At 36.2% G+C, this 19,721-nt stretch overlaps 3 protein-coding genes across 5 annotated transcripts in view; 2 read left to right on the top strand and 1 right to left on the bottom strand.

Annotated features, from left to right (window-relative positions):
• LOC111445809 (probable polyamine oxidase 2) overlaps window positions 1-4,241 on the top strand; it is a 5,414-nt gene extending 1,173 nt beyond the window's left edge. Inside the window, exons 2-10 of the mRNA XM_023084316.1 lie at window positions 613-728; window positions 869-957; window positions 1,049-1,162; window positions 1,332-1,419; window positions 1,537-1,622; window positions 1,709-1,811; window positions 2,888-2,985; window positions 3,078-3,507; window positions 3,613-4,241. Coding sequence (XP_022940084.1) covers window positions 613-728; window positions 869-957; window positions 1,049-1,162; window positions 1,332-1,419; window positions 1,537-1,622; window positions 1,709-1,811; window positions 2,888-2,985; window positions 3,078-3,507; window positions 3,613-3,918 — 1,430 coding nt within the window. The 3' untranslated portion in view covers window positions 3,919-4,241. The remainder of the gene's footprint in view (window positions 1-612; window positions 729-868; window positions 958-1,048; window positions 1,163-1,331; window positions 1,420-1,536; window positions 1,623-1,708; window positions 1,812-2,887; window positions 2,986-3,077; window positions 3,508-3,612) is intronic.
• A 2,005-nt stretch (window positions 4,242-6,246) lies between these two features.
• LOC111445802 (protein NPG1-like) lies at window positions 6,247-12,581 on the bottom strand. 3 transcript variants are annotated; one of them, XM_023084300.1, is made up of 7 exons: window positions 12,354-12,581; window positions 11,467-11,706; window positions 10,058-10,310; window positions 8,735-9,945; window positions 8,208-8,355; window positions 6,683-7,024; window positions 6,247-6,596 (listed from the first exon to the last, which is right to left on the bottom strand). In XM_023084300.1, exons 2-6 carry the CDS (start codon window positions 11,659-11,661, stop codon window positions 6,705-6,707), a joined length of 2,127 nt encoding a protein of 708 aa, XP_022940068.1. In that variant the 5' UTR covers window positions 11,662-11,706; window positions 12,354-12,581; the 3' UTR covers window positions 6,247-6,596; window positions 6,683-6,704. The 3 variants fall into 3 exon arrangements, with proteins under 3 accessions (XP_022940068.1, XP_022940065.1, XP_022940066.1); XM_023084297.1 differs by having other exon boundaries at window positions 6,247-6,591; XM_023084298.1 differs by lacking the exon at window positions 12,354-12,581 and adding an exon at window positions 11,865-12,214 and having other exon boundaries at window positions 6,247-6,591.
• A 1,898-nt stretch (window positions 12,582-14,479) lies between these two features.
• On the top strand, window positions 14,480-19,304 carry LOC111445805 (pentatricopeptide repeat-containing protein At3g59040). The gene is made up of 7 exons (XM_023084306.1): window positions 14,480-14,667; window positions 15,293-15,605; window positions 16,060-16,350; window positions 16,791-17,039; window positions 17,613-17,737; window positions 18,327-18,425; window positions 18,587-19,304. Exons 1-7 carry the CDS (start codon window positions 14,612-14,614, stop codon window positions 19,179-19,181), a joined length of 1,728 nt encoding a protein of 575 aa, XP_022940074.1. The 5' UTR covers window positions 14,480-14,611; the 3' UTR covers window positions 19,182-19,304.
• The last annotated feature ends 417 nt before the right edge of the window (window positions 19,305-19,721 follow it).

Raw genomic sequence — 19,721 nt, 5'->3', positions numbered from 1 at the left:
TTTTTTTTTTTTTTTTTTTTTTTTTTTTTTTTTTTTTTTTTTTTTTACTCTTTTGATAATGTATGATCAGCTGAAAGAGCCGAATGCGGCTTCATTTAGTACCTGGGGAATCAGAACGAAATAAAGAAATGGTGATCGATTTGAAAAATGGGGAAATTATGTTTAGGATTGATAGTTTTGAGGGGTATATCGTAATTGTTTGCTCGGTATTGTGCTCGATTTAGTGAACTCTGTTTCTGGTACAGTATAGATATAATTTAATGAGATGCCATGTATCAAATGTTCGGGATCTGAGGACTTTCTGTTTCTCAATGAAGGAAAATTGTGTTAATCATTATGCAATAGCTTTGAAGCAAGACGTCATGATATACATATCATAACTTTTGTTGAAAGGAGTTGAAATAGAATGCTAAAACTTTTGAATGCTTGCTAGTGTGATTGTCCCCACACGTTGGAACAGCATGTGGTTCTTATTTGACTTGTTCATATGTTCGTCTGCACCAATATTTTTATACGTAAATTGAACATCTTTGTTTATATATTGTGCTAAATAGACAGCAAATATTTTATATAGTTCTGTGTGTGCTCATGGTAGAATTTTGCTTGATGCAGCTCTCTGCCAATCAAATCCTGAGAAAGGACCGGTGAGATCACCTTCTGTGATTGTCATTGGTGGTGGCATTGCTGGAGTAGCTGCTGCTCGTGCTCTTCATGATGCCTCCTTTCAAGTATGTGCTATAAAGAACGAAAGAAAATTATTTGTTAGCCCCATAGGAAACCAATTTATTGAAAGGTTTTAGAAATCTGGAGAAATTAGATTACTTGCATGCATTTTGGTGTTTATAATTTTTTAATTTCCGTTGATCAGGTTATCTTGTTAGAAGCACGGGATAGACTTGGTGGTCGCATATATACTAATTATTCATTTGGGTTTCCTGTTGACCTTGGTGCTTCATGGTAGGCTTGTTATCTTCATGTTCTTTTCCCTGAGAAAGTAACATTAATCGCCCACATTTATGTTCTAATATCACTTACTGTTCATTTTCAGGTTACATGGGGTATGCAAACAAAATCCGCTGGCCCCCTTAATTGGAAAATTAGGATTACCCCTCTACCGAACCAGTGAGGAAAACTCTGTATTATATGACCATGACTTAGAAAGGTAAATATTCTATTTATGAAATGTTTATTCATGAATTTAATTTGACGGGTCTTGTTTTTTAAACCGGGCTCTTCTCGGATTTTGGAGTGTATCCGTTTCATTGTTGGAGTTGTTTATTGTTGTTGTTGTTGTTATGGGTGGATAGTTATAAATCTAATTTGTTTTTCAGTTATGCACTCTTTGATATGGAAGGGAAACAAGTTCCTCAAGAGCTAGTGACAAAAGTTGGAAAAGTATTTGAGGCCGTCTTAGAAGAGGTAGGTTATCTTTAGAAATCTGAAGTTCCTGATTTACTTAATTTTATTAAACTGTATTCTTTTTCCCTTTTGGTTGTGCATCAACTTCTCTGAGTTGGTTTCCTACGCTTTATACAGGCTGATAAAATAAGAGATGAATATACTGAGGACATGACTGTAAAGCGTGCATTCTCAATTGTTTTTGAAAGAAGACCAGAATTGAAGTATGTTTTTTCCTGATGTGGTTATTTTAGCTTGTCTTTATTCTTCTTTCACCTTTAACTTAATTGATAAACATTCTTAAACACAGGATGGATGGGCTTGCCCACAAGGTTCTTCAGTGGTATCTCTGTAGGATGGAAGGATGGTTTGCTGCAGATGCCAATACTATCTCACTAAAATGTTGGGATCTGGTATTTAATGATTAGAATCTTTATAATAATGTCTAGTTCTTTCTATATCTTCACATGTTGGCGGATCATATAGTGCACACTGTATAGCAATAAATATTTGCTTTTGATATCTATGGTCATTAACATATGGAAGCTGAAAATTTACTTTGTGACATTTGCTAGTCTTACATGTTCAAATGATACTGGCTATAGTAGTATAGTTGCAATGTCAGTTTATCTCTAGTTTCTATATACAATCAAACAATTAATATTGGCTAGGTGCCCGTTGTGTTCTTTCATTTTTTTTCTTAATGGGAGCTCGATTTTTGTCAAAAGAAAAAGAAAACATTACTTGGGAATGTCTTATTGACCACTAGGAAATAAATTTACTTTGCTTGGTTTAGAGTTAGGCAGTTGAGACGCCATAAAATGGTATACTAGGTCGACAATGACAGGTTCTGTTCTAGTACATGGCAGCTTTATTAGCCTTTGACTACTTGCACACACACCATAAAATGGTATGCTAGGTCGACCATGACAGGTTCTGTTTAGTTCATGTGAGCTTTATTGGCCGTTGACTACTTGCTCTTCTGGCATAATCATTATGCTTTTTTGCCCATGGTTTGTGGTTGTGGGTATCAAACTGGGACAGAGAATACCTGATTTAGTCTGGAAACAGATCGTAGGAGAGAGGGAAAATCTCTGAATTACGGATAAAAGCTGCTTCATGAATTTCACTTTGGTTCTGTTTCTATTTGTGCCGCAATAGTCTATCAGGGGCTTATCAACTAGGGGACTTGATGTTTACTTGTGGACAATTTACTAATTTTACACTCATTTTAATGTCTTAAAATTTAGATGGATGATATATATCTTACACAAATTCACATGCTTCCACCAAGTACTATTATTAGTGACATGTTGGGAGTAAAATGGCCAAGAAGCCCAAACTTATGAGGAATGCTAGAGGATAATCTAAATGATAAAATCAATTTCAAGAACAAGTTTAATACTCTTGAGAACGTTTATTCTTTTCATGCTCTATTTTCTTCTATCCTTTTCTTGGTTTTTTTAAAGTATCATTCTGATTATTCCAGGAAGAGCTGCTGCCTGGAGGTCATGGGCTAATGGTAAGGGGATACCTTCCTGTTATCAACACTCTTGCAAAGGGTCTTGACATCCGTTTGGGTCATAGGTAAAGCTTGTTCTCTACTTTTTTGTATTCCTTTTAATTCATGTTTCAACGCAGACTTCAGCTTATGATTTGGAATCTTCCTTGGTTCTCAGGGTTACAAAAGTTGTTAGACGATATAATGAAATTAAGGTCACGGTCGAAGACGGGACAACATTTGTTGCTGATGCTGCAATAGTTTCTGTCCCTCTCGGGGTGCTTAAAGCTAATACCATAAAGTTCGAGCCGAAACTCCCAGATTGGAAGGAATCCGCCATATCTGACCTTGGAGTAGGGGTGGAGAACAAAATAATACTGCAATTTGAACAAGTTTTTTGGCCGAATGTGGAGTTTCTAGGAGTAGTGGCAGAAACAACATATGAATGCAGCTACTTTCTCAATCTTCACAAAGCCACTGGGCATTCTATTCTCGTTTACATGCCTGCCGGGCAGCTGGCTGAAGACATAGAGAAATTGTCCGATGAAGCTGCTGCTAATTTTGCTTTCACACAACTCAAAAAAATTCTTCCGGATGCTTCTGAACCGGTAAGATTTCTTCTTTCAAATATTTCATTTGCAAATGGACATAGAATTATGCACACAAATGAAGTGATTAGAATTAAAAACTCATCAATATTTTAAAATTTGCAGATCAATTTCCTTGTTTCCCGATGGGGAACAGATATTGACACACTTGGATCATACAGTTATGACATAGTTGACAAGCCCAGTGATCTGTATGAGAAGTTGAGAATCCCCATCGATAACATATTCTTTGCAGGGGAGGCAACTAGCACAAGCTTCCCAGGGTCAGTGCACGGTGCGTTTGCTACGGGTGTAATGGCTGCGGAGGACTGCAGAATGCGCGTCCTCGAGCGCTATGGGGAGCTAAATATATTCCAGCCAGTCCTAGCTGTGGAGCCGGTATCAGTACCTCTACTGATCTCTCGCCTGTAAGTTGAAGGGTTCCTTCAATATGTTTGTTCGGTATTGATGGGTTTGGCTAGTCAAGTGGTATAGAAAACATCACTGTTTTTGCATATCAGTATTTCAGTCAAATGTTCTTATAGATTTCTTACAAGTTGCACCTGGATTTTGGTAGTAGTGATTAGGAATTATGCTTTAGTATAGACTTTTCTCCTTGATGTCATAAAACATATCCAACTGTCTTTAGTCTCTGTTTTTGTCTTTATGGACATTTACATTTTTTCTCCTATAGTTCGTGATGTAATCGATAATGATTATTATTTATCATGCAATGTTAACGTCAGTTTATGCGCGTCTTGTTGATTCTAAAGTTTGTCTTTAATCGCTGTGGACATATACCTCTTCTCTTCTCTCCCCTATAGTTTGTGACAATATAGGTGGGATATCGAGATTTGCACCTCGTCAATGATATCATTACTATTTGTCAGTGTCTAGACTGCGCATCTCATATCTTCTCATGGGATAACTGTTCTATTCTATTTAGTTGTCATGATATTTTAGGAAAGTGGTAACAATAGCTTGAATCATTCTCGGGCATAGATCTTATTGACCTCCAGGGCCACCTAATTAATTGCATGGTAACCGATTACTAATGAAATATCTAATGGGAACAATGAGAAGAATCTGTTCACCAACATATAACGTGAAATATCCTTGTAATGTTCCTCTAACATGTGAGTGAAATTTGAACCAAAGATCTAGATTCCTGATTGTTGGGCAAGTTGTGTATGGTCCTTTTTATAATGTGATGTCAATGTGAGCATAAGGCTGCCATGCCTACCAGGGGGCTGTCACTATAATTGCTTGCCAAGTTGGCTGTTGTTGGTATATGGCTGCTTGGAGTAAAAGCATCGTTGGCCCTATTTGCTGTGGAAAGCTTCGGATTCTGTTAAATGTATGATTTGAGGAAAAGTATATGATTCTTTTTAGTACAAAAGTAAGTGCTCTTTTCATCTAAATTATTGCTGGCCAATGGCCTTCGATTTGAATGCCAAAATGTCCAAAAAAAATGGTGATATGATATTTGGATCTCATTTTGTTGAATTGATCTTTAACTAACTTTTTGCTTTAAAAATAATATTAAGGATCAAATGGTATACAAACAAACAATCCTAATTTAATGCAAGTGGAATATAAGAGAATTATAAAATATTAAAAAAACATGAACTAATTTTAGTTTTTTTTTTCTATAAAAATAAGCTTTAGATGTTTAGAAATACCATAGTATATAAACAGAAATATTATATTTAGGTTAAAAATTGAATACTTTCAGCTGATGTAACTCAATCGAAGATATTTTTGTAAAATAGGTCTAGAAAATGGCATAGAAATAATTACTTGAAGAGGTAAAACAATGTCTTATTGAGAATGAGTTGAATTATTGATTGTGATATTGAAACGTTTATATTTATGCCCCGTCAGTATCTTAGTGAAAGAGGTGTTTTTAGAGGATCTTTTATTTTGTGTCCAATCCCGAAGTTAGTTCAGTATGTTCTTGTGCATTCTTCTAGGGAGAAGACACTCACTCTATATTTTGGTTTTGGATCCCAACTTCTTCTAGGGCTTCTCTTGTAGTTCTTCGGTTTGTTGTTAGTATCTTCTCCCCTCAACTTTGTCTACTTTCTTTTCTCACTAGAAATTACAGTCGTTCGCTATTCCATCCAAAGAATCTTCGTAAACATCTTTAAGGATGTATAGGTTTTACATGTTTTGTAACAACCCAAGCCCACTGGGAGATCATAGAACTCATCAGGGCAGACACAATCTACCCCTTCAGAGCTCAGCATCTTTTGCTGATACACTGCCTCATGTCCACTCTTCTATAGGGCTCGGCCTCCTCCCTAGCACATCACTCGATATCTAGCTCTGATACTATTTGTAACAGCCCAAAGAAAGAGTAAACGCTTTGAATCATGTTCATAGTGTCGTTGTTCCTGCGGAGATGCATTCTTTGTATATTTGTATCACTTGTTGTAGGGTTGTTAATTTGTTGAGGCTCTCGGGTAGAGCTTGTTTGGTTTATGTTGGGTGTGGCACTGTGATTTCTATGCTTGAAGAAACTAAATCTACAAATATGTCATCCTTCCCTATTTTACAAATTTGAATTCTTCTAACATCAGCTCCCGGGCATAATGCTACCAAACATGGATAGTTTTGTTCTTCAAGACTATAGCTTTTCACATTCATCCAGCACCAATAAATTATTGTCATCAGATCAAAATAAGATAGCACTGGCAAACTAAAAGTAGATGCAAGGTTAAGAGGAATATTGAGTAATTTCGAGTCGTTTTGGATTGAAAGAAAGTAAATAGATTACATCACAACAAATAAACATTAGTGTATATTGCTCAGTTACAAGAATAAATGTACATTGCTGAGCAAGAATGGTAAAAACAAACAAACAATCAGTGTTGAAAATATCCACCCACCCATCTCTCTACATGAATTCATCCTTCCTAACTTCACATTTATATAGTTTTGGAACAGAGTTTTTATGTTCCTAAATTTATAGATTGAGTTTGTCCGGTTACGACTTACAGCATAGTTCTTCACATTTCGCCAGATTCCTTCGTTTCGGTCTCTAAGAAAGTGAAATATATGCGATCTTCAATTCATTTTGGAGCTAGTTTGAAGTCGATCATCCTGTACCAAAGAAAAATGAAATTTTGCTTTATGATATGGAGAAAGGAAGTTGTCAAAAACTTGGCAGATGTAAAATGAATTATTAGACAACCTTGGATTAAATTAATGACTGGCTATAGAATACTGCTGAAGCTTTCGATGGGATCTGATTCTTCAAGCATGGCGGCTGCCTGGAAGCAGTCTACAGCATCAGCCATTCGTCCTTCGTCCCTATGGATCACCCCCAAGTACAACCAAGCCTTACCGTTGGTCGGATCTAATCTCAATGCGTCGGAAAGTAAGCCTCTTGCTATAGGCAACGCATCCGGGCCTGCTTTCGACCAAATAGCACCAATCAAAACCTTGCAAGGAACGTAAGTTGGTTCAAGTAGAAGAGCGTTAATGTATGCAGCTAGGGCTTCCTGTATTTTCTCACATCCTTGGTGCATTAGACCTGATGAAACAACAAATGATGAACAATTTAGCTGCGAGATAGGACATCGATGCATACGATACACTACATCAAATACCAATAATTTGTGGCGTAAATAAGAAAAATTTGAAGACTCTAATCACGGACATAAATACTAGCATCCTAATCTTGTAGCCATTATGCAAATCATTCTTCCCAGGCTTTTGTTTTTTCTGTCACTGCTATTTTTATATGATGAGTTCTTTTGTCATCTTGAAATCCTTAACAATGGTGAAGACAGGAATAACAAGGGATTTAGCAACAATGAAGACAGGAATAACAAAGGATTTAGCAACAAGTTAATTATTATAGTGTCATTCTGAATCAGCAAATTGACGAATTCTCTACTTCCGTCTTATTGATTGCCATCTAAATCTACCAAGGGTTATATTTAAGTAACATACTGATTGACATTGAACAACATTATGCATACATGCAAATCTTGTATGAGAGGGAGGGGGGTACGCCAAATTCATAAAAATTAAATGTTGCCAAACAAAAGATCTCAATCCAAAATAAAAACTTCCGAGCAAGTATTATGAGGAACATGCACAACGCTAAGACTCGTATTACTTTGAAGTGGTGAAGAAGACAAGGACAAGCCAATTCGGCTGAGCAACCAAAAAGTTTGGATTTTGTCGATAGAGTTATTAAGATTTCATAAGACTATCTAAATGGGAGATCATAGAACTCATCAGGGCAGACACACACTAGATGAAAAGTTCCTACTTCTCGCACTAATATGGTCCGTCCTGTTGTAGGAGATAAACGGCAGCCGTGGCAGTCTCCGACAAAGTCTAAACTATGAAGTTCAGCACAGGTTGGCAACATGAAGTTAGACCAAGTTTTGAAAAGAACCAAGTTCAGCAACTACTTCAGAGAATTTATAGTAATTAACAATTTTCCAGATCCAGACAGAATGTTAATGGATAAACTTGAAGGACAAAGATAGACAGTGAAAGTCAATTCATGAAAGAGATCCTTTGCTTATGAATTTTCATTTTTCTATAACAATTGAAGTATTAGCTAATCTTTCAGAAGCAGGCAAGCAGTATAAGAGTGTCAAGGTGCACGATAATGATTTTGAACGGCTTAGAAGATAACAAATGACAATATTAATTCATAAAAATAAAAATAAAAATAAAAAAAAGTATTCAGATCTTGCCTTCAGTGTGTAGTAATTCTGGGGAGAACTCTTTCAGCTCTTTTGCTTTTCCTAGACATATCTCTGCATCTTTCCAATGTGAAAGGCTGGAGTATAAATTGGCTAGACCATTCCAAACTTCAAATTCATTCAATTTATCATCTTCAACCTATAATTGAGGCAGAAAGTGAATCATACATGTATACAAAATATATTTTGTCCGTAAGTTACATTCTATTTAGACGGCCGAGATCAAAGAAAGAGATACTCAAATATACAATTTGGTGAAAAGGAGTTCCATTGACAACTTTAATGTTGTAGACTCCTTGTTATTCTAGGATACAACTTCAACAGAATAACTTGTGCATACCAGAAGTTTATAAGCTAGTAACTCACATATTCTACAGGTAAAACCAGCGACAATTGACTGAAGTTTTCTTTTATAGAGTTAAAACGCATTTGAACTACTTATTTTCTTCTGCTAGAAAAAAGGTAGGAATTATATTTAAAATAGAAGCTAATTTTCCAAATATAAAGCAAATTCTAACCTGAGGGACGATTCTGAGCGGTCCAAAGGATTTCTTTTGTGCTTGAACTAATGCAAGGAGATAACGGTATGTTTCAATAGCATCCATATGTAATGATTGAGAGATTTTCAGCTTTGCCTTGAGTCTGAGAAGTGGTCCTCGTTCCCATTTTGTGGTCTCATCCATTGCAGCGTCAGTGACCACTTCAGCCTCTGGAAATCTCTTTTGGGCAGACAAAACAAGAGCGAGCAACTGCCAGCCTTTTAAGACAGAGCCACCGGTTTCATCAATGAACTTCTTTGCATATTGCAATGCAGCATTCAAATTCCGATATTCCGAATACTGTACTCCTAACTCAAGCATCAAATCTAAGTTATTTCTCTCCAGACCATTTGCAGCCTCAAGAGATTTCAATGCCTCTGACTGAAGACGGGACCTCTCGAAGTCAGAGGAAGAAATTTTGGCTTGTTTTCCCAAGCAAAGACCTAACATGCGAAGACCCACACCCTTTAAATGCTCTTCATCTCCTGTACAATTATTCATTGCCCGCTGGGCGTATTCAACACCTTCAGCAGCTAGATAAGGATCCTCACTACAGATCTTGGCAGCCAGTAATAAGGCTGCTACATCGCCTGGTTGCTCGTGTTTGTGTAGAGTCTTTCTCAGAAGATTCAAGGCAACTTTGTTCTGTCCTGCTGCACAATAACAAAGAGCTAAATACTTCCAACGATCTACACGGCGATATACCCCAGGCATGACCTCTTCAAATTGTTTTGCTAAAACAGAAGTCTGTCTGCATGAGGATAGAGCAAATATTAGGTGCTCCATCACGGATGGATCCCATTTTGTATTACCAAGGAAACATTCCTTCACAAGAAGCATCAAAAGTAGAATTGCTTCTTCCAAATTATTTTTCGGTACATATGAACCTTCAAGTTGAACAGCTAGACTAGGAGGACCAGCGTCTACTCCACTGTAAAGCAAAAACACAGCAAATCCTTTCTGGATCCTAGCATAGCTGTCATTACTGAGGTTCCATTGGTTTAAGAGAGCACGCCTATAGGCAGATATTGCTTCCTGGAAACAGCCAGCCTGCTTCCACAGCTCAGGGAGGAGTTCAACAGCCTGATTGACAGTCTCTTGCAATCTATCATCCACTTGCCCGTCAGGAATTCCTTGTTGGAATATCTTCTCTATGGCGTCAAGTACACTAGTACACTCATCAGCAGCCTCTGAAAAGTCCCGTATTAGTTAGAATTTGAGATGCACAATTAAAAAAGAAAAAGAAAAAAAAAAGAAAGAGTGTATGTCTATCCCCATTTACACTAGATTAGTCCTTCTTACCAGTTACTCTCCCTAGCTTCTGAAGAGACTTCACTTTTAAATATATGGCTTCAAGCACCAGGCTTGCAGCATGCTGTGAAACTGCAGGCTGAGAATCAGAGCGCGAACGTCCTTTTTTTGGAGGTGTCTTCTCAGCAATACAAGGCTGTAATCGTTGAATAGCTGCTTGGAGATCAATACCATCGAACACACGTAGTGCACCTTCTAGATTACCTCTCTGATATTCCAACTTTCCAAGAAGGGCTCTGGCTTCCTGCAGCCATTTTTTTATGTAACAAAAACCATTGATCAATATTTCTAAGCTGCCGCATATTGAACAGAATGACTCCCCAAAAAAAATATTAGTATGGTAGTAGTAGGATGCAGTACAGCGATCAATTTAGTCTCTTCTTTGTTCATTCATTGGTGGACTTCACATATTCGAAGTGGTTAACAAATAGAGCACGCTCATGTGATCAAAGTATTCTATGTTTTGATTTTGGATTTTTTTTCAAATAATTTTCTGAAGTTTATGCCAAACGATTTTGAGGAAAACAGATAGGCCTCTTAGGAATTGAAGTCGCTGATTCAACCAACTAATTATTCAAGTTAATAGTACTAATGAAAAACTGAAAATAGAAACATGGGCATAGAAAACCGCAGCAGATCAAAGAACATGATACTGGCATCATAATATATGCCTTTTTTAAATACATTTTGGCTCAATAATTACAGACATAAATAAATTTTTTCAAACTTCTAGAAAGAAAATACGACGATTAGATTAAATAAAATTTGATATTCCTACAATTATGATCCAAGAACTAAAATATTGTATCTATCAAAAACTTCTCCTACATTAGTGCCCCTTTTTTAAAGTTTTTTTTCTTTTTTCCTTTTTTCCTTTTTTCCTTTTTGGTTGACCTCATGTTAGATGGCATGCTTCTTCTGTTGGTCTTCTTTGTACTTTCATTAATCTTAATCTAATTGGTATATATATATATATATATATATGGAATAGAGTTTCCAGTCATAGAATCTAGTTAAGATTTGGGTTTTTAATTACATTACAAAAACAGACTCCAACAATTTGTGGGTGGAGGATATCAAAATAAGGAAAATATACAAACAGAAACGCCTGGATAATTTGACTGTAGGCAGAAGTTAACAAAGGTTTCCCAACAGGCAACAAATAGATGGTCAAAGCCTTACTAACTGAACAATAAACTCAGGAACTTATATTTTTATATAAATTTAGGAAGTGAACGCCTTAAGTACTCACTTATGATCTCCAATTCGTTTTTCAATTTTGTCCTTCTAATTCAAATAAGCTTCAATTGCATACTAGACTATGTTTATAGCAGCCTGTAGCAAACAGGAATTCAAGTTCATTTCAATGATAATGGCTTCATGATGGTAAATAAACAAACCTCAGAATTGAGGGATAACCCTTCCCGTAATGAAGATTCTGCCTCTTGAATATTTCCTTCATCGAGTTTTGCTTCTACTTCTGTTGTTTTTATGGAGACCCCATTTGCACAGACTTCCCGCACAACAATTCCTTCCTCAGATTCTCCAGACTCCATGGCTGGCTCCCTACCATCTTCATCAACACTTGACGCCATAAGTTCTACTTTCTACAATTTCCTTCATGAATTTACTTCTTCTAACTGCCATAAAATTAGTGATGAACATCTCAGAAACCATATAAATCTTAGGCATTCTAATCAATCATGTCTCAAATATCATAACAAGTGGAGATAGACATTCAAAGACTACTACGAAACTTATTAAAAGAAAAATCAAATGCGAATAGATCATCTTTTACGCTAGAACAGAGATGATTCGTGTCGCCTTCTTTCCTTATTGCGCACCGCTTGGCTGGGAGAGCAAAACCATATCCGAGATTAAACTATAAAACCTCAGATTCTTACTTCCTGTACTAGAACAAAAAACATAAATACGGTTCTGAATAAAGCAATTGTTCCCTGTTGACGCCAATCGAGAGAGGATAGTGCGGGCCGTCTGATTATTTTCCTCTTCGGGATATTCTCAGCAATATAACAGTGGATTCCAATGCACACAAAAAACACGAGCCTTAAACGTAAACACGCGGATCTAAAACTACTCAGAATTAGAAAATATGGAAATGCACGTTCCTTTTTCCGTTTGGTTGCCAAGAAAATAGGGGGGAAAAGATTCAACAGAAGGATCATAAATTCACAACTACTTTACTCCTCCCAATTTTTGACTCAAAACTTCTTTTCAACCTCGAATTTCCAATGCCATCAAAACACGTACAATAATCCAATCATACCTGAGAAATTGAGGGGCTAACACAAACGAATGATTGCTTGAAAGGGATCATTGTCGACGAAAAAGAGGCTGAAAACTCGGCATTTGAGATGGAAAATTAGGCCGGAAACCGACGATTACGGTGGTGGATCAATTACAACAGCTCGGAGGAAATTGAGGCTCGCAACATTTGTCTCGGAGAAACAGAGCGGCAAACGAGATGAATATTTTGTTTTGTAATTAATTTTTGGCGTCGAAACGATTTTTCTTTTTTTTTTAAATAAATGGAAATTGCATTTAATTTAAATCTTACGTTAAGAACACGTGGCACGTCTTCTCTAATTCTAAGGCCCGTATATGTAAACTGGGCCTGCAGAAATGTGGCCCAATTTCACAATTTCGACTATTGGGCCGTATAATGGGCCACGTATTTTGGCCCAACTTCAATTTCATGAACTGCCTTATGTTGGTGAGCTGGGCCACTTAATGGGCCTGCGTAATTTTGGCCCAACTAAGTTTGTAAAGACAGTTTTAGTTGGAGAACTGGGCCGACTCCATAATTATTTTTAAATTATCATTTAAAATCACTTTAATATTTATTTTTACGCTTAAAAAATTACTATAGTAACTCTAAAAGTCAATTTTTAACGGTTAAGAACGTGTGTAGAAGTTAAAATCACTCGTATGTTCTTAATTGAATTTTATGTCTATTTGTTCCTTTTAATTTTCAAAATTATAATTTTAGTCTCGTTACATTCAATTAATTAGAAACTATATTTGAGAAAGGAGCACCGAAAAAATGATTTGAACGAACGAGAAGTGGACAACAGAAGGAATTGACAATTCTTATTCTACCGAGTCGAAGCTATCGACACATCAGTTACACGTCATGTGTTGGTAATAATCAAGGTACTATACCTCATAACCTCTACGAGCATAGTTTAAGCACTCGACCAAACATAGGGGTCAACTTGGTTTTGTAAAAAATGTCTCCATGAATAGGTTTATTCCGTCCTCTACCATAGTTTTGAGCTTAAGGGAAAGGCGATATATGGTTTCATACATATATCTCTCATTGGCTCTTTAGGTGCGATTCGTGAGACGAGCTTTGGTTAACTGACAAAGATCGATGGATTTGTGTAGAAGTAACGTCGATAATTTCGTGTTCACAACTTCACTAATTGGAAAAACAAGAGAAGACTACTATTCTCCGAGTGTATTCATTTTAAAGCTTATAAATTTTAAAATCGATTTCACAATACTCGAAACCATTTGTCCAAAATAAAACAGCGACAGACAAACTAAATTTCTTAAAGCAGACTTTGTTCTCGGCTCTTGATAGGGGTGTACATGATCTGGGTTGGGTTGGGTTGAGAAATTTTTTTTGACCAAACCCAAAAGTTCGGGTTTGTTGAATTGATAACCCAACCCGAAAAATTTCACAACTCAATCCAACCCAACCCTCTATTTTCGGGTTGGGTTGTCTTGTAAATTTTTTTTTTTTAAGTTTTATTTATCCACGATTCATAATTTTTTGGATACAATCTTAGAAATAAATATATTGAAAGTTCCCAAACAAACACAAATCCATCTATAATTATTCACATAAAAAAATTGAATAAAAAACAACTAACCAAAATTGAAACATATTAACATAGTTCAACATTGTCATAAAACAAAATAATAAAAGAAAAATGTCGAGGTATGGCAAACTATTAATACGGAAGGATTTTTAACATAATTTATATATTTTTGTTTGGCTCGAGTCAACCCGAAGGTTTTATCCACAAACCCGAAACCGAACCAATTCGGGTTAAAAAAAAAAACCCAACCCTATCCGAAATGCTAATCCAACTGAACCCAATCGTTATAGTTCGGGTTGGGTTGGTCCTAGTTGTCGAGTTATGGGATTGAATGTTCATCCCTAGCTCTCGATGTTTACTTCAATCAATTAAAATATATAGATTTATAAATAGTAATTAATTTTTTATTTCAATTAAAATTTTTATTAGACATGAAATTTAAATAAATCATTTAATTAAAACTTTTAATTTACAAGCTATACCTATTTAAAAATGAAAAGGTTAATATGGGAAGAGTCGTAGTTTCTCTCTCGTTAAATTAAAATGACAGAAAAACAGTAATAATATAAATGGATAAGATATTAAACAGACCCTCTGCAACTGCGCGCTCTGAGAAAAAAATATCAAACGCCGGAAGGACGAAGGCGGAGCTCCGGTCGCATCATAGCCATTTTTGCCGAAACTAGAGCTTTCTCAGATGCCTCAAGCTCTGATTCTGAAGCCAGTTATATCCGTTCCTCTTCCCAATTGGAGGTTACGCTTAAACCTCTTACTTAAACCCTTTCGCTCGTTATTCATCTTCATACTTGTTCCCATTTTTGTTTGCGAGCGCTTGGTTGTGATTTCTTGTGTTTTTATTTTGTGATGAACTGCAATTATACTCTCTTTTTAATGATTTTCTATCTCAATTCAAGTAGCTAACTCGAAAATTCCTGGCACTGAATGGTATCTTAATTCTGTCTGGTTCTAAAATTTCTATTTGAGAGCTGTTTTATTGATCCTTTTTGTTCTGTGGATTCTTACTATATTGTTGGAGAGCTATTCATTGATATTAGATTGTGGATTTAGGGATTTTTGAAGTTGCGAGTCTTTGAAACGTTGAACGTCTGCTTGATTTCTGAAGGACTAGTTGTACTTTTGGAGAAATGTGGATTTTCTAGGTTCTTTAGGGTTCAATCTGCGCTAGCATGTATTGATTGGCATTGGATATCTATGCTAAGATCTAATTCATTACCAAAAAATGTTAAAAGTGGGGACAAGTATCAGATTGTTAATAGTATGAGCAGAACTAGTGCATCTGTGCAGAGGTCTTTACAAATTTTGAACTAATGTAATGTTTATTCGGTGGTGAAAATGTGCTATGTTGTTTTTATTTCAGTAAATCGCAAGCACGCAGACATTCTATTAGTTCGAATGTTAATGTACGTGGAAGATTGGTGGTTACCTGTATGGGTATGTTGACACCAAGGAAGTTCTTACAGAAAAGGAAGAAGTTGGAAGTATTTAAGGATGCAGCGGACGAGGCAGAGCAGAAGAATTGGAGGAAACTGATGAATGAAATAGAGGAGACAGGCTCTGCTGTTTCTGTGCTGAAAAGTGGAAGGATAAAAAATGAGGCTATTCAGAAGGATTTAGTGTTGGGCACCTTGGTTAGATTTAAACAGCTAAAGAAATGGAACATTGTCAGTGAGGTACAGAGCATAAACATTTGTATGATTTGATATTTACTCTTGTTTCAAAATTTTGTTCTTTATAGGAGGAAATGAAAAATGAATCTCGAAGGGCGAATTGCCTGAAATTAGAATTGAATGAGTATAAAAATGTAGTCTTATGTAAGATAATGCAATGCACCATTTGATGTATAGTCTGCCTCTAAAGTTTGTGAAACAATTTAGATGCTATTTCGAAATCATTAACGTCTTCTAGTTGGAATCAGAAGATGTACTTAAACACTATGTTCGTGTAAGAATTGTTCACAATGCGTGTTTTAACTTCAATATGAATATCAAATAATTTAAGTTAAAAAATGAAGTTCTTGCGTGGTCGTTGTAATGTCCGGATTCTATTCCTAAGTCCTTTGTTTTACAACTTACAAGCTTCAGATGTGCTGATCGTCCAAAATCGTGTTTTTCAACTGTTTTATAGATTCTCGAATGGCTCCGGACCCAGAGCTGGTGGAACTTTAGTGAAATGGATTATTTGATGCTTATTACAGCTTATGGAAAGCTAGGGGAGTTCAATCGTGCAGAAAAAGTTTTAAACTTGATGAATAAGAAGGGTTATGCACCAAACGTGATCTCTCATACTGCTCTTATGGAAGCATATGGAAGAGGTGGCAGGTATAATAATGCTGAAGCAATCTTTAGAAGGATGCAATCCGGTGGTCCTGAACCTTCTGCATTGACATATCAAATTATGCTAAAAACTTTTGTTGAGGTACTAAGTTTAAACATTATCTTATTTAAAGCCTTTCAACTATATTCCTTCATTTATCGGTCTAATCCTTCAATTCGACCCTCATGAAAATAAAAAATGTTCTTAATTATTGTGAACTTTCAATGTCAAATTTGGGGCGTTTAAGGCTGTATATGTGATTCTGGATATTATGCTCCAATGCAGAATAATTTTGTTGGAACTTGAAACACAAGCTCTCCCTATCAAGATTTTGACCCAAAACTCAAAGCTGATCACAATCTGTATTTTGATTTAATTTATTTTTATTCTTTGGATATAAGTTCCTAACCGAACGAATCAAACACTTTGCAAAATTTTGTTTCAGAAACTCGTTTTCTTCTTTCAAGCCTATGCAATCTTCGAATGTGTGCATTTCTTGGTTTGTTTGTTTTAGTTCACAAAATGACGAGGCATTACTGTAGGGATGTAAATTCAAGGAAGCTGAAGAACTCTTTGACTCCCTCTTGAACAAGGAAGGGCAAGTATTGAAGCCAGACCAAAAGATGTTCCACATGATGATTTATATGTTCAAGAAGGCTGGGAATTACGAAAAGGCTCGTAAATTATTTTCTGAAATGGCAGCACGAGGAGTTCCACAATCTACAATTACTTATAATAGTTTGATGTCGTTTGAAACCAACTACAAGGAGGTCTCGAGGATTTATGATCAGGTAAACCTATATGGGTTGGTCTTTACTAGACATTGTTTTCACATGGGTGAAAGTTCTAGGAATTTCAGATGTAGGATACTGTCACTGAATAATTTTCTCTTATGAACGGGGCTGTTTAGGTTTTCGATTGAGCAGCACTTTTCCTGAGCCACTGATTTTAAGACCATATGCTGATTTCTGTCTAGTTTATGTGATTTTAATGCTCTGGATATGAAAGTCTTATTGGGTTCTTTCCATTGTAGTTTTAATCTTTTAAGACAATAACCATGTGAACATTCAATTGGCAAGTGTGTAACTGTCACATTTTCTGGGTTGTGTGAATTGAAGACCGATTGAACGATGTAGCAAATATTGGTATGATCGAGATGTTAGGGAAACGAAATCTTGAATATTTGGTAACTTCCATTGCATCACAAGAATATTAGCGGCTGTGTTGTAGTTAAAATTTTGGGAGGTTATGCTTTTGCTTCAGTGGCCAATGTTGTCAGCCAATTTAATAGTTTAATCTTTTGTTCATCTCCTATTCCTTCTTAACGAGATTGATCAAATTTGAATTCAAATTCTCATCTGTAGATGCAAAGAGCTGGACTCCAACCAGATGTTGTCAGCTATGCTTTACTCATTGGTGCTTATGGTAAAGCTAGAAGAGAGGAAGAAGCACTAGCAGTTTTTGAGGAAATGCTTGATGCTGGTGTCAGGTACTTCCCTTCGGCACTTTCTTCTTTTAACTACCGCATATAGTATCTGGTTGGAAATCAATATTCTCCCATAATATGGGTTTCATTTTTCTATTTTGCTTCAAATTCACTTGACACGGCATCGGGCTGTAACAACCCAATCCCATCGCTAGCAGATATTGTTCTCTTTAGGTTTTCCCTTTCGGGCTTCCCCTCAAGATCTTTAAAACGCGTCAACTAGGGAGAGGTTTCCACACCTTTATAAATAATGCTTCATTCTCCTTCCCTACAACCCTCGATAGATAGCGAGATCCCGCATCGATTAGAGAAGGAGACGAGTGCCAACGACGACGCTAGGTCCTAAAGGGGGGTGGATTGTGAGATCCCATATCGGTTGGGGAGGAGAATGAAGCATTCTTTATTAGAGTGTGGAAATCTCTCTTTAGCAAACACGTTTTAAAAACCTTGAGGGGAAGCCCAAAAGGAAAAATCCAAAAAGGACAATATCTACTAGCGGTGGACTTGAGCTATTACACGGGCATTGCTAATGATGAATAGTAAACCAAAATAGTTGTGCACTGATAAAACATTTCTGCCTGGCGTTTTTCAGACCAACTCGCAAAGCTTATAATATTTTGCTTGATGCATTTGCAATCTCTGGGATGGTCGAGCAAGCTAAGATTGTGTTCAAGAGTATGAGAAGAGACAGGTACTATTATCTGCCTAATGATTGCATTTAGTGATTCAATATCCTCTTTTAGTGTAGTATTGATTGAAGTTTATGTAGTGTGGTTCCAATTCCTTAGTTCTTTTGGCATGCATTTCTTGAGCTTTTGGTAATAGATTGGCATCATCATTTGTTTGATACAGATGCAGTCCAGATATATGCTCATATACAACCATGTTATCAGCTTATGTTAATGCATCTGACATGGAAGGAGCCGAAATTTTTTTCAGACAACTGAAACAGGACGGTTTTCGACCCAATGTCGTTACTTATGGTACATTGATCAAAGGGTATGCTAAAATAAATAATCTTGACAAGATGCTTAAAAAATATGAAGAAATGAAGCTCAATGGAATAAGAGTGAATCAGATGATTTTGACGACGATCATGGATGCATTTGGAAAAAACAAGGATTTTGGCAGTGCTGTTATTTGGTTCAAGGAAATTGAATCGTGTGGCGTTCGACCTGATCAAAAAGCGAAAAATATCCTGTTATCTTTGGCGAACACAGCCGAAGAGCTCGATGAAGCTAATCAACTCGTAGGATATCCAAATCAAAGTAGCGATGCAGAAAGAGCAGGTAAGTTTTCTAGGTCTATGGAGGACGAGGACGAGGAAGACAATGAATTGGATTATGCTGATGATGTAATTCATCACAATAACCAAAGAGATGAGAAAATTATTTTGAATGGCATTCACCAACAAAACTTGGAGGGTTTATGTGCTAAGATCTGTTAATGTTATATATTTGTTTACTCTATGTTGGTATATTGTAATACAAAATTCACTTAGCTGGAGAAATCTAAGTCCTTTCTCAAATCACAACCTAGCTGGTATACAACTGTGGAACTTTGATGCCCATTTTTGTTATATTTTCATTCATTTCTCGAGTCTACATTTCATTTTATCTAGTTCTTACATGTATATAATATTTCAGATTTTACGGGTCTTTTTTTTTATCAGGAGACGTGAGATCAAACAATTGTCTTGTGCAACTAAACCGGTCTCGACCTATGATCATGTAGAGTCGTAAAATCCAAGGTAATACTGGACTATGGGTAGTGAGAATTGCTGTTGTTTGTGAGTTATAGTGGGTCGTTTAATTTAATCATTTTTAAAACCCGTTAAGATGATAATAGTTGCTTTAATTCATGTGCACCGGTGAAATTGTTATGTCGTGAGATTTTCAAAATATATAATAATTACTATTACGAACTTAACCAACTTAATACTAACAAATTAAATTGATTTTTTTTAATAAACTTTCAATAAAGTCTA

The sequence above is a fragment of the Cucurbita moschata genome, unplaced genomic scaffold (genome assembly GCF_002738365.1).
Source record: "Cucurbita moschata cultivar Rifu unplaced genomic scaffold, Cmos_1.0 Cmo_Scf00008, whole genome shotgun sequence".
Taxonomy (NCBI): Eukaryota; Viridiplantae; Streptophyta; class Magnoliopsida; order Cucurbitales; family Cucurbitaceae; genus Cucurbita; species Cucurbita moschata.
The sequence above is the reverse complement of the archived record's forward strand: the minus strand, read 5'-3'. Positions and strand labels throughout refer to the sequence as shown.

Excerpts from the sequence above, each read along its gene's own strand:
- LOC111445802 (XM_023084300.1), bottom strand. The coding sequence starts at position 11,661 with ATGGCGTCAAGTGTTGATGAAGATGGTAGGGAGCCAGCCATGGAGTCT. Across the intron at positions 10,311-11,466 it reads GGTTATCCCTCAATTCTGAG|GAAGCCAGAGCCCTTCTTGG; the intron begins GTTTGTTTATTT and ends AAATGGCTGCAG. Across the intron at positions 7,025-8,207 it reads AGAATTACTACACACTGAAG|GTCTAATGCACCAAGGATGT; the intron begins GCAAGATCTGAA and ends TTGTTTCATCAG.
- LOC111445805 (XM_023084306.1), top strand. The coding sequence starts at position 14,612 with ATGCCTCAAGCTCTGATTCTGAAGCCAGTTATATCCGTTCCTCTTCCC. Across the intron at positions 17,040-17,612 it reads TCTCGAGGATTTATGATCAG|ATGCAAAGAGCTGGACTCCA; the intron begins GTAAACCTATAT and ends TCTCATCTGTAG. Across the intron at positions 17,738-18,326 it reads ATGCTTGATGCTGGTGTCAG|ACCAACTCGCAAAGCTTATA; the intron begins GTACTTCCCTTC and ends GGCGTTTTTCAG.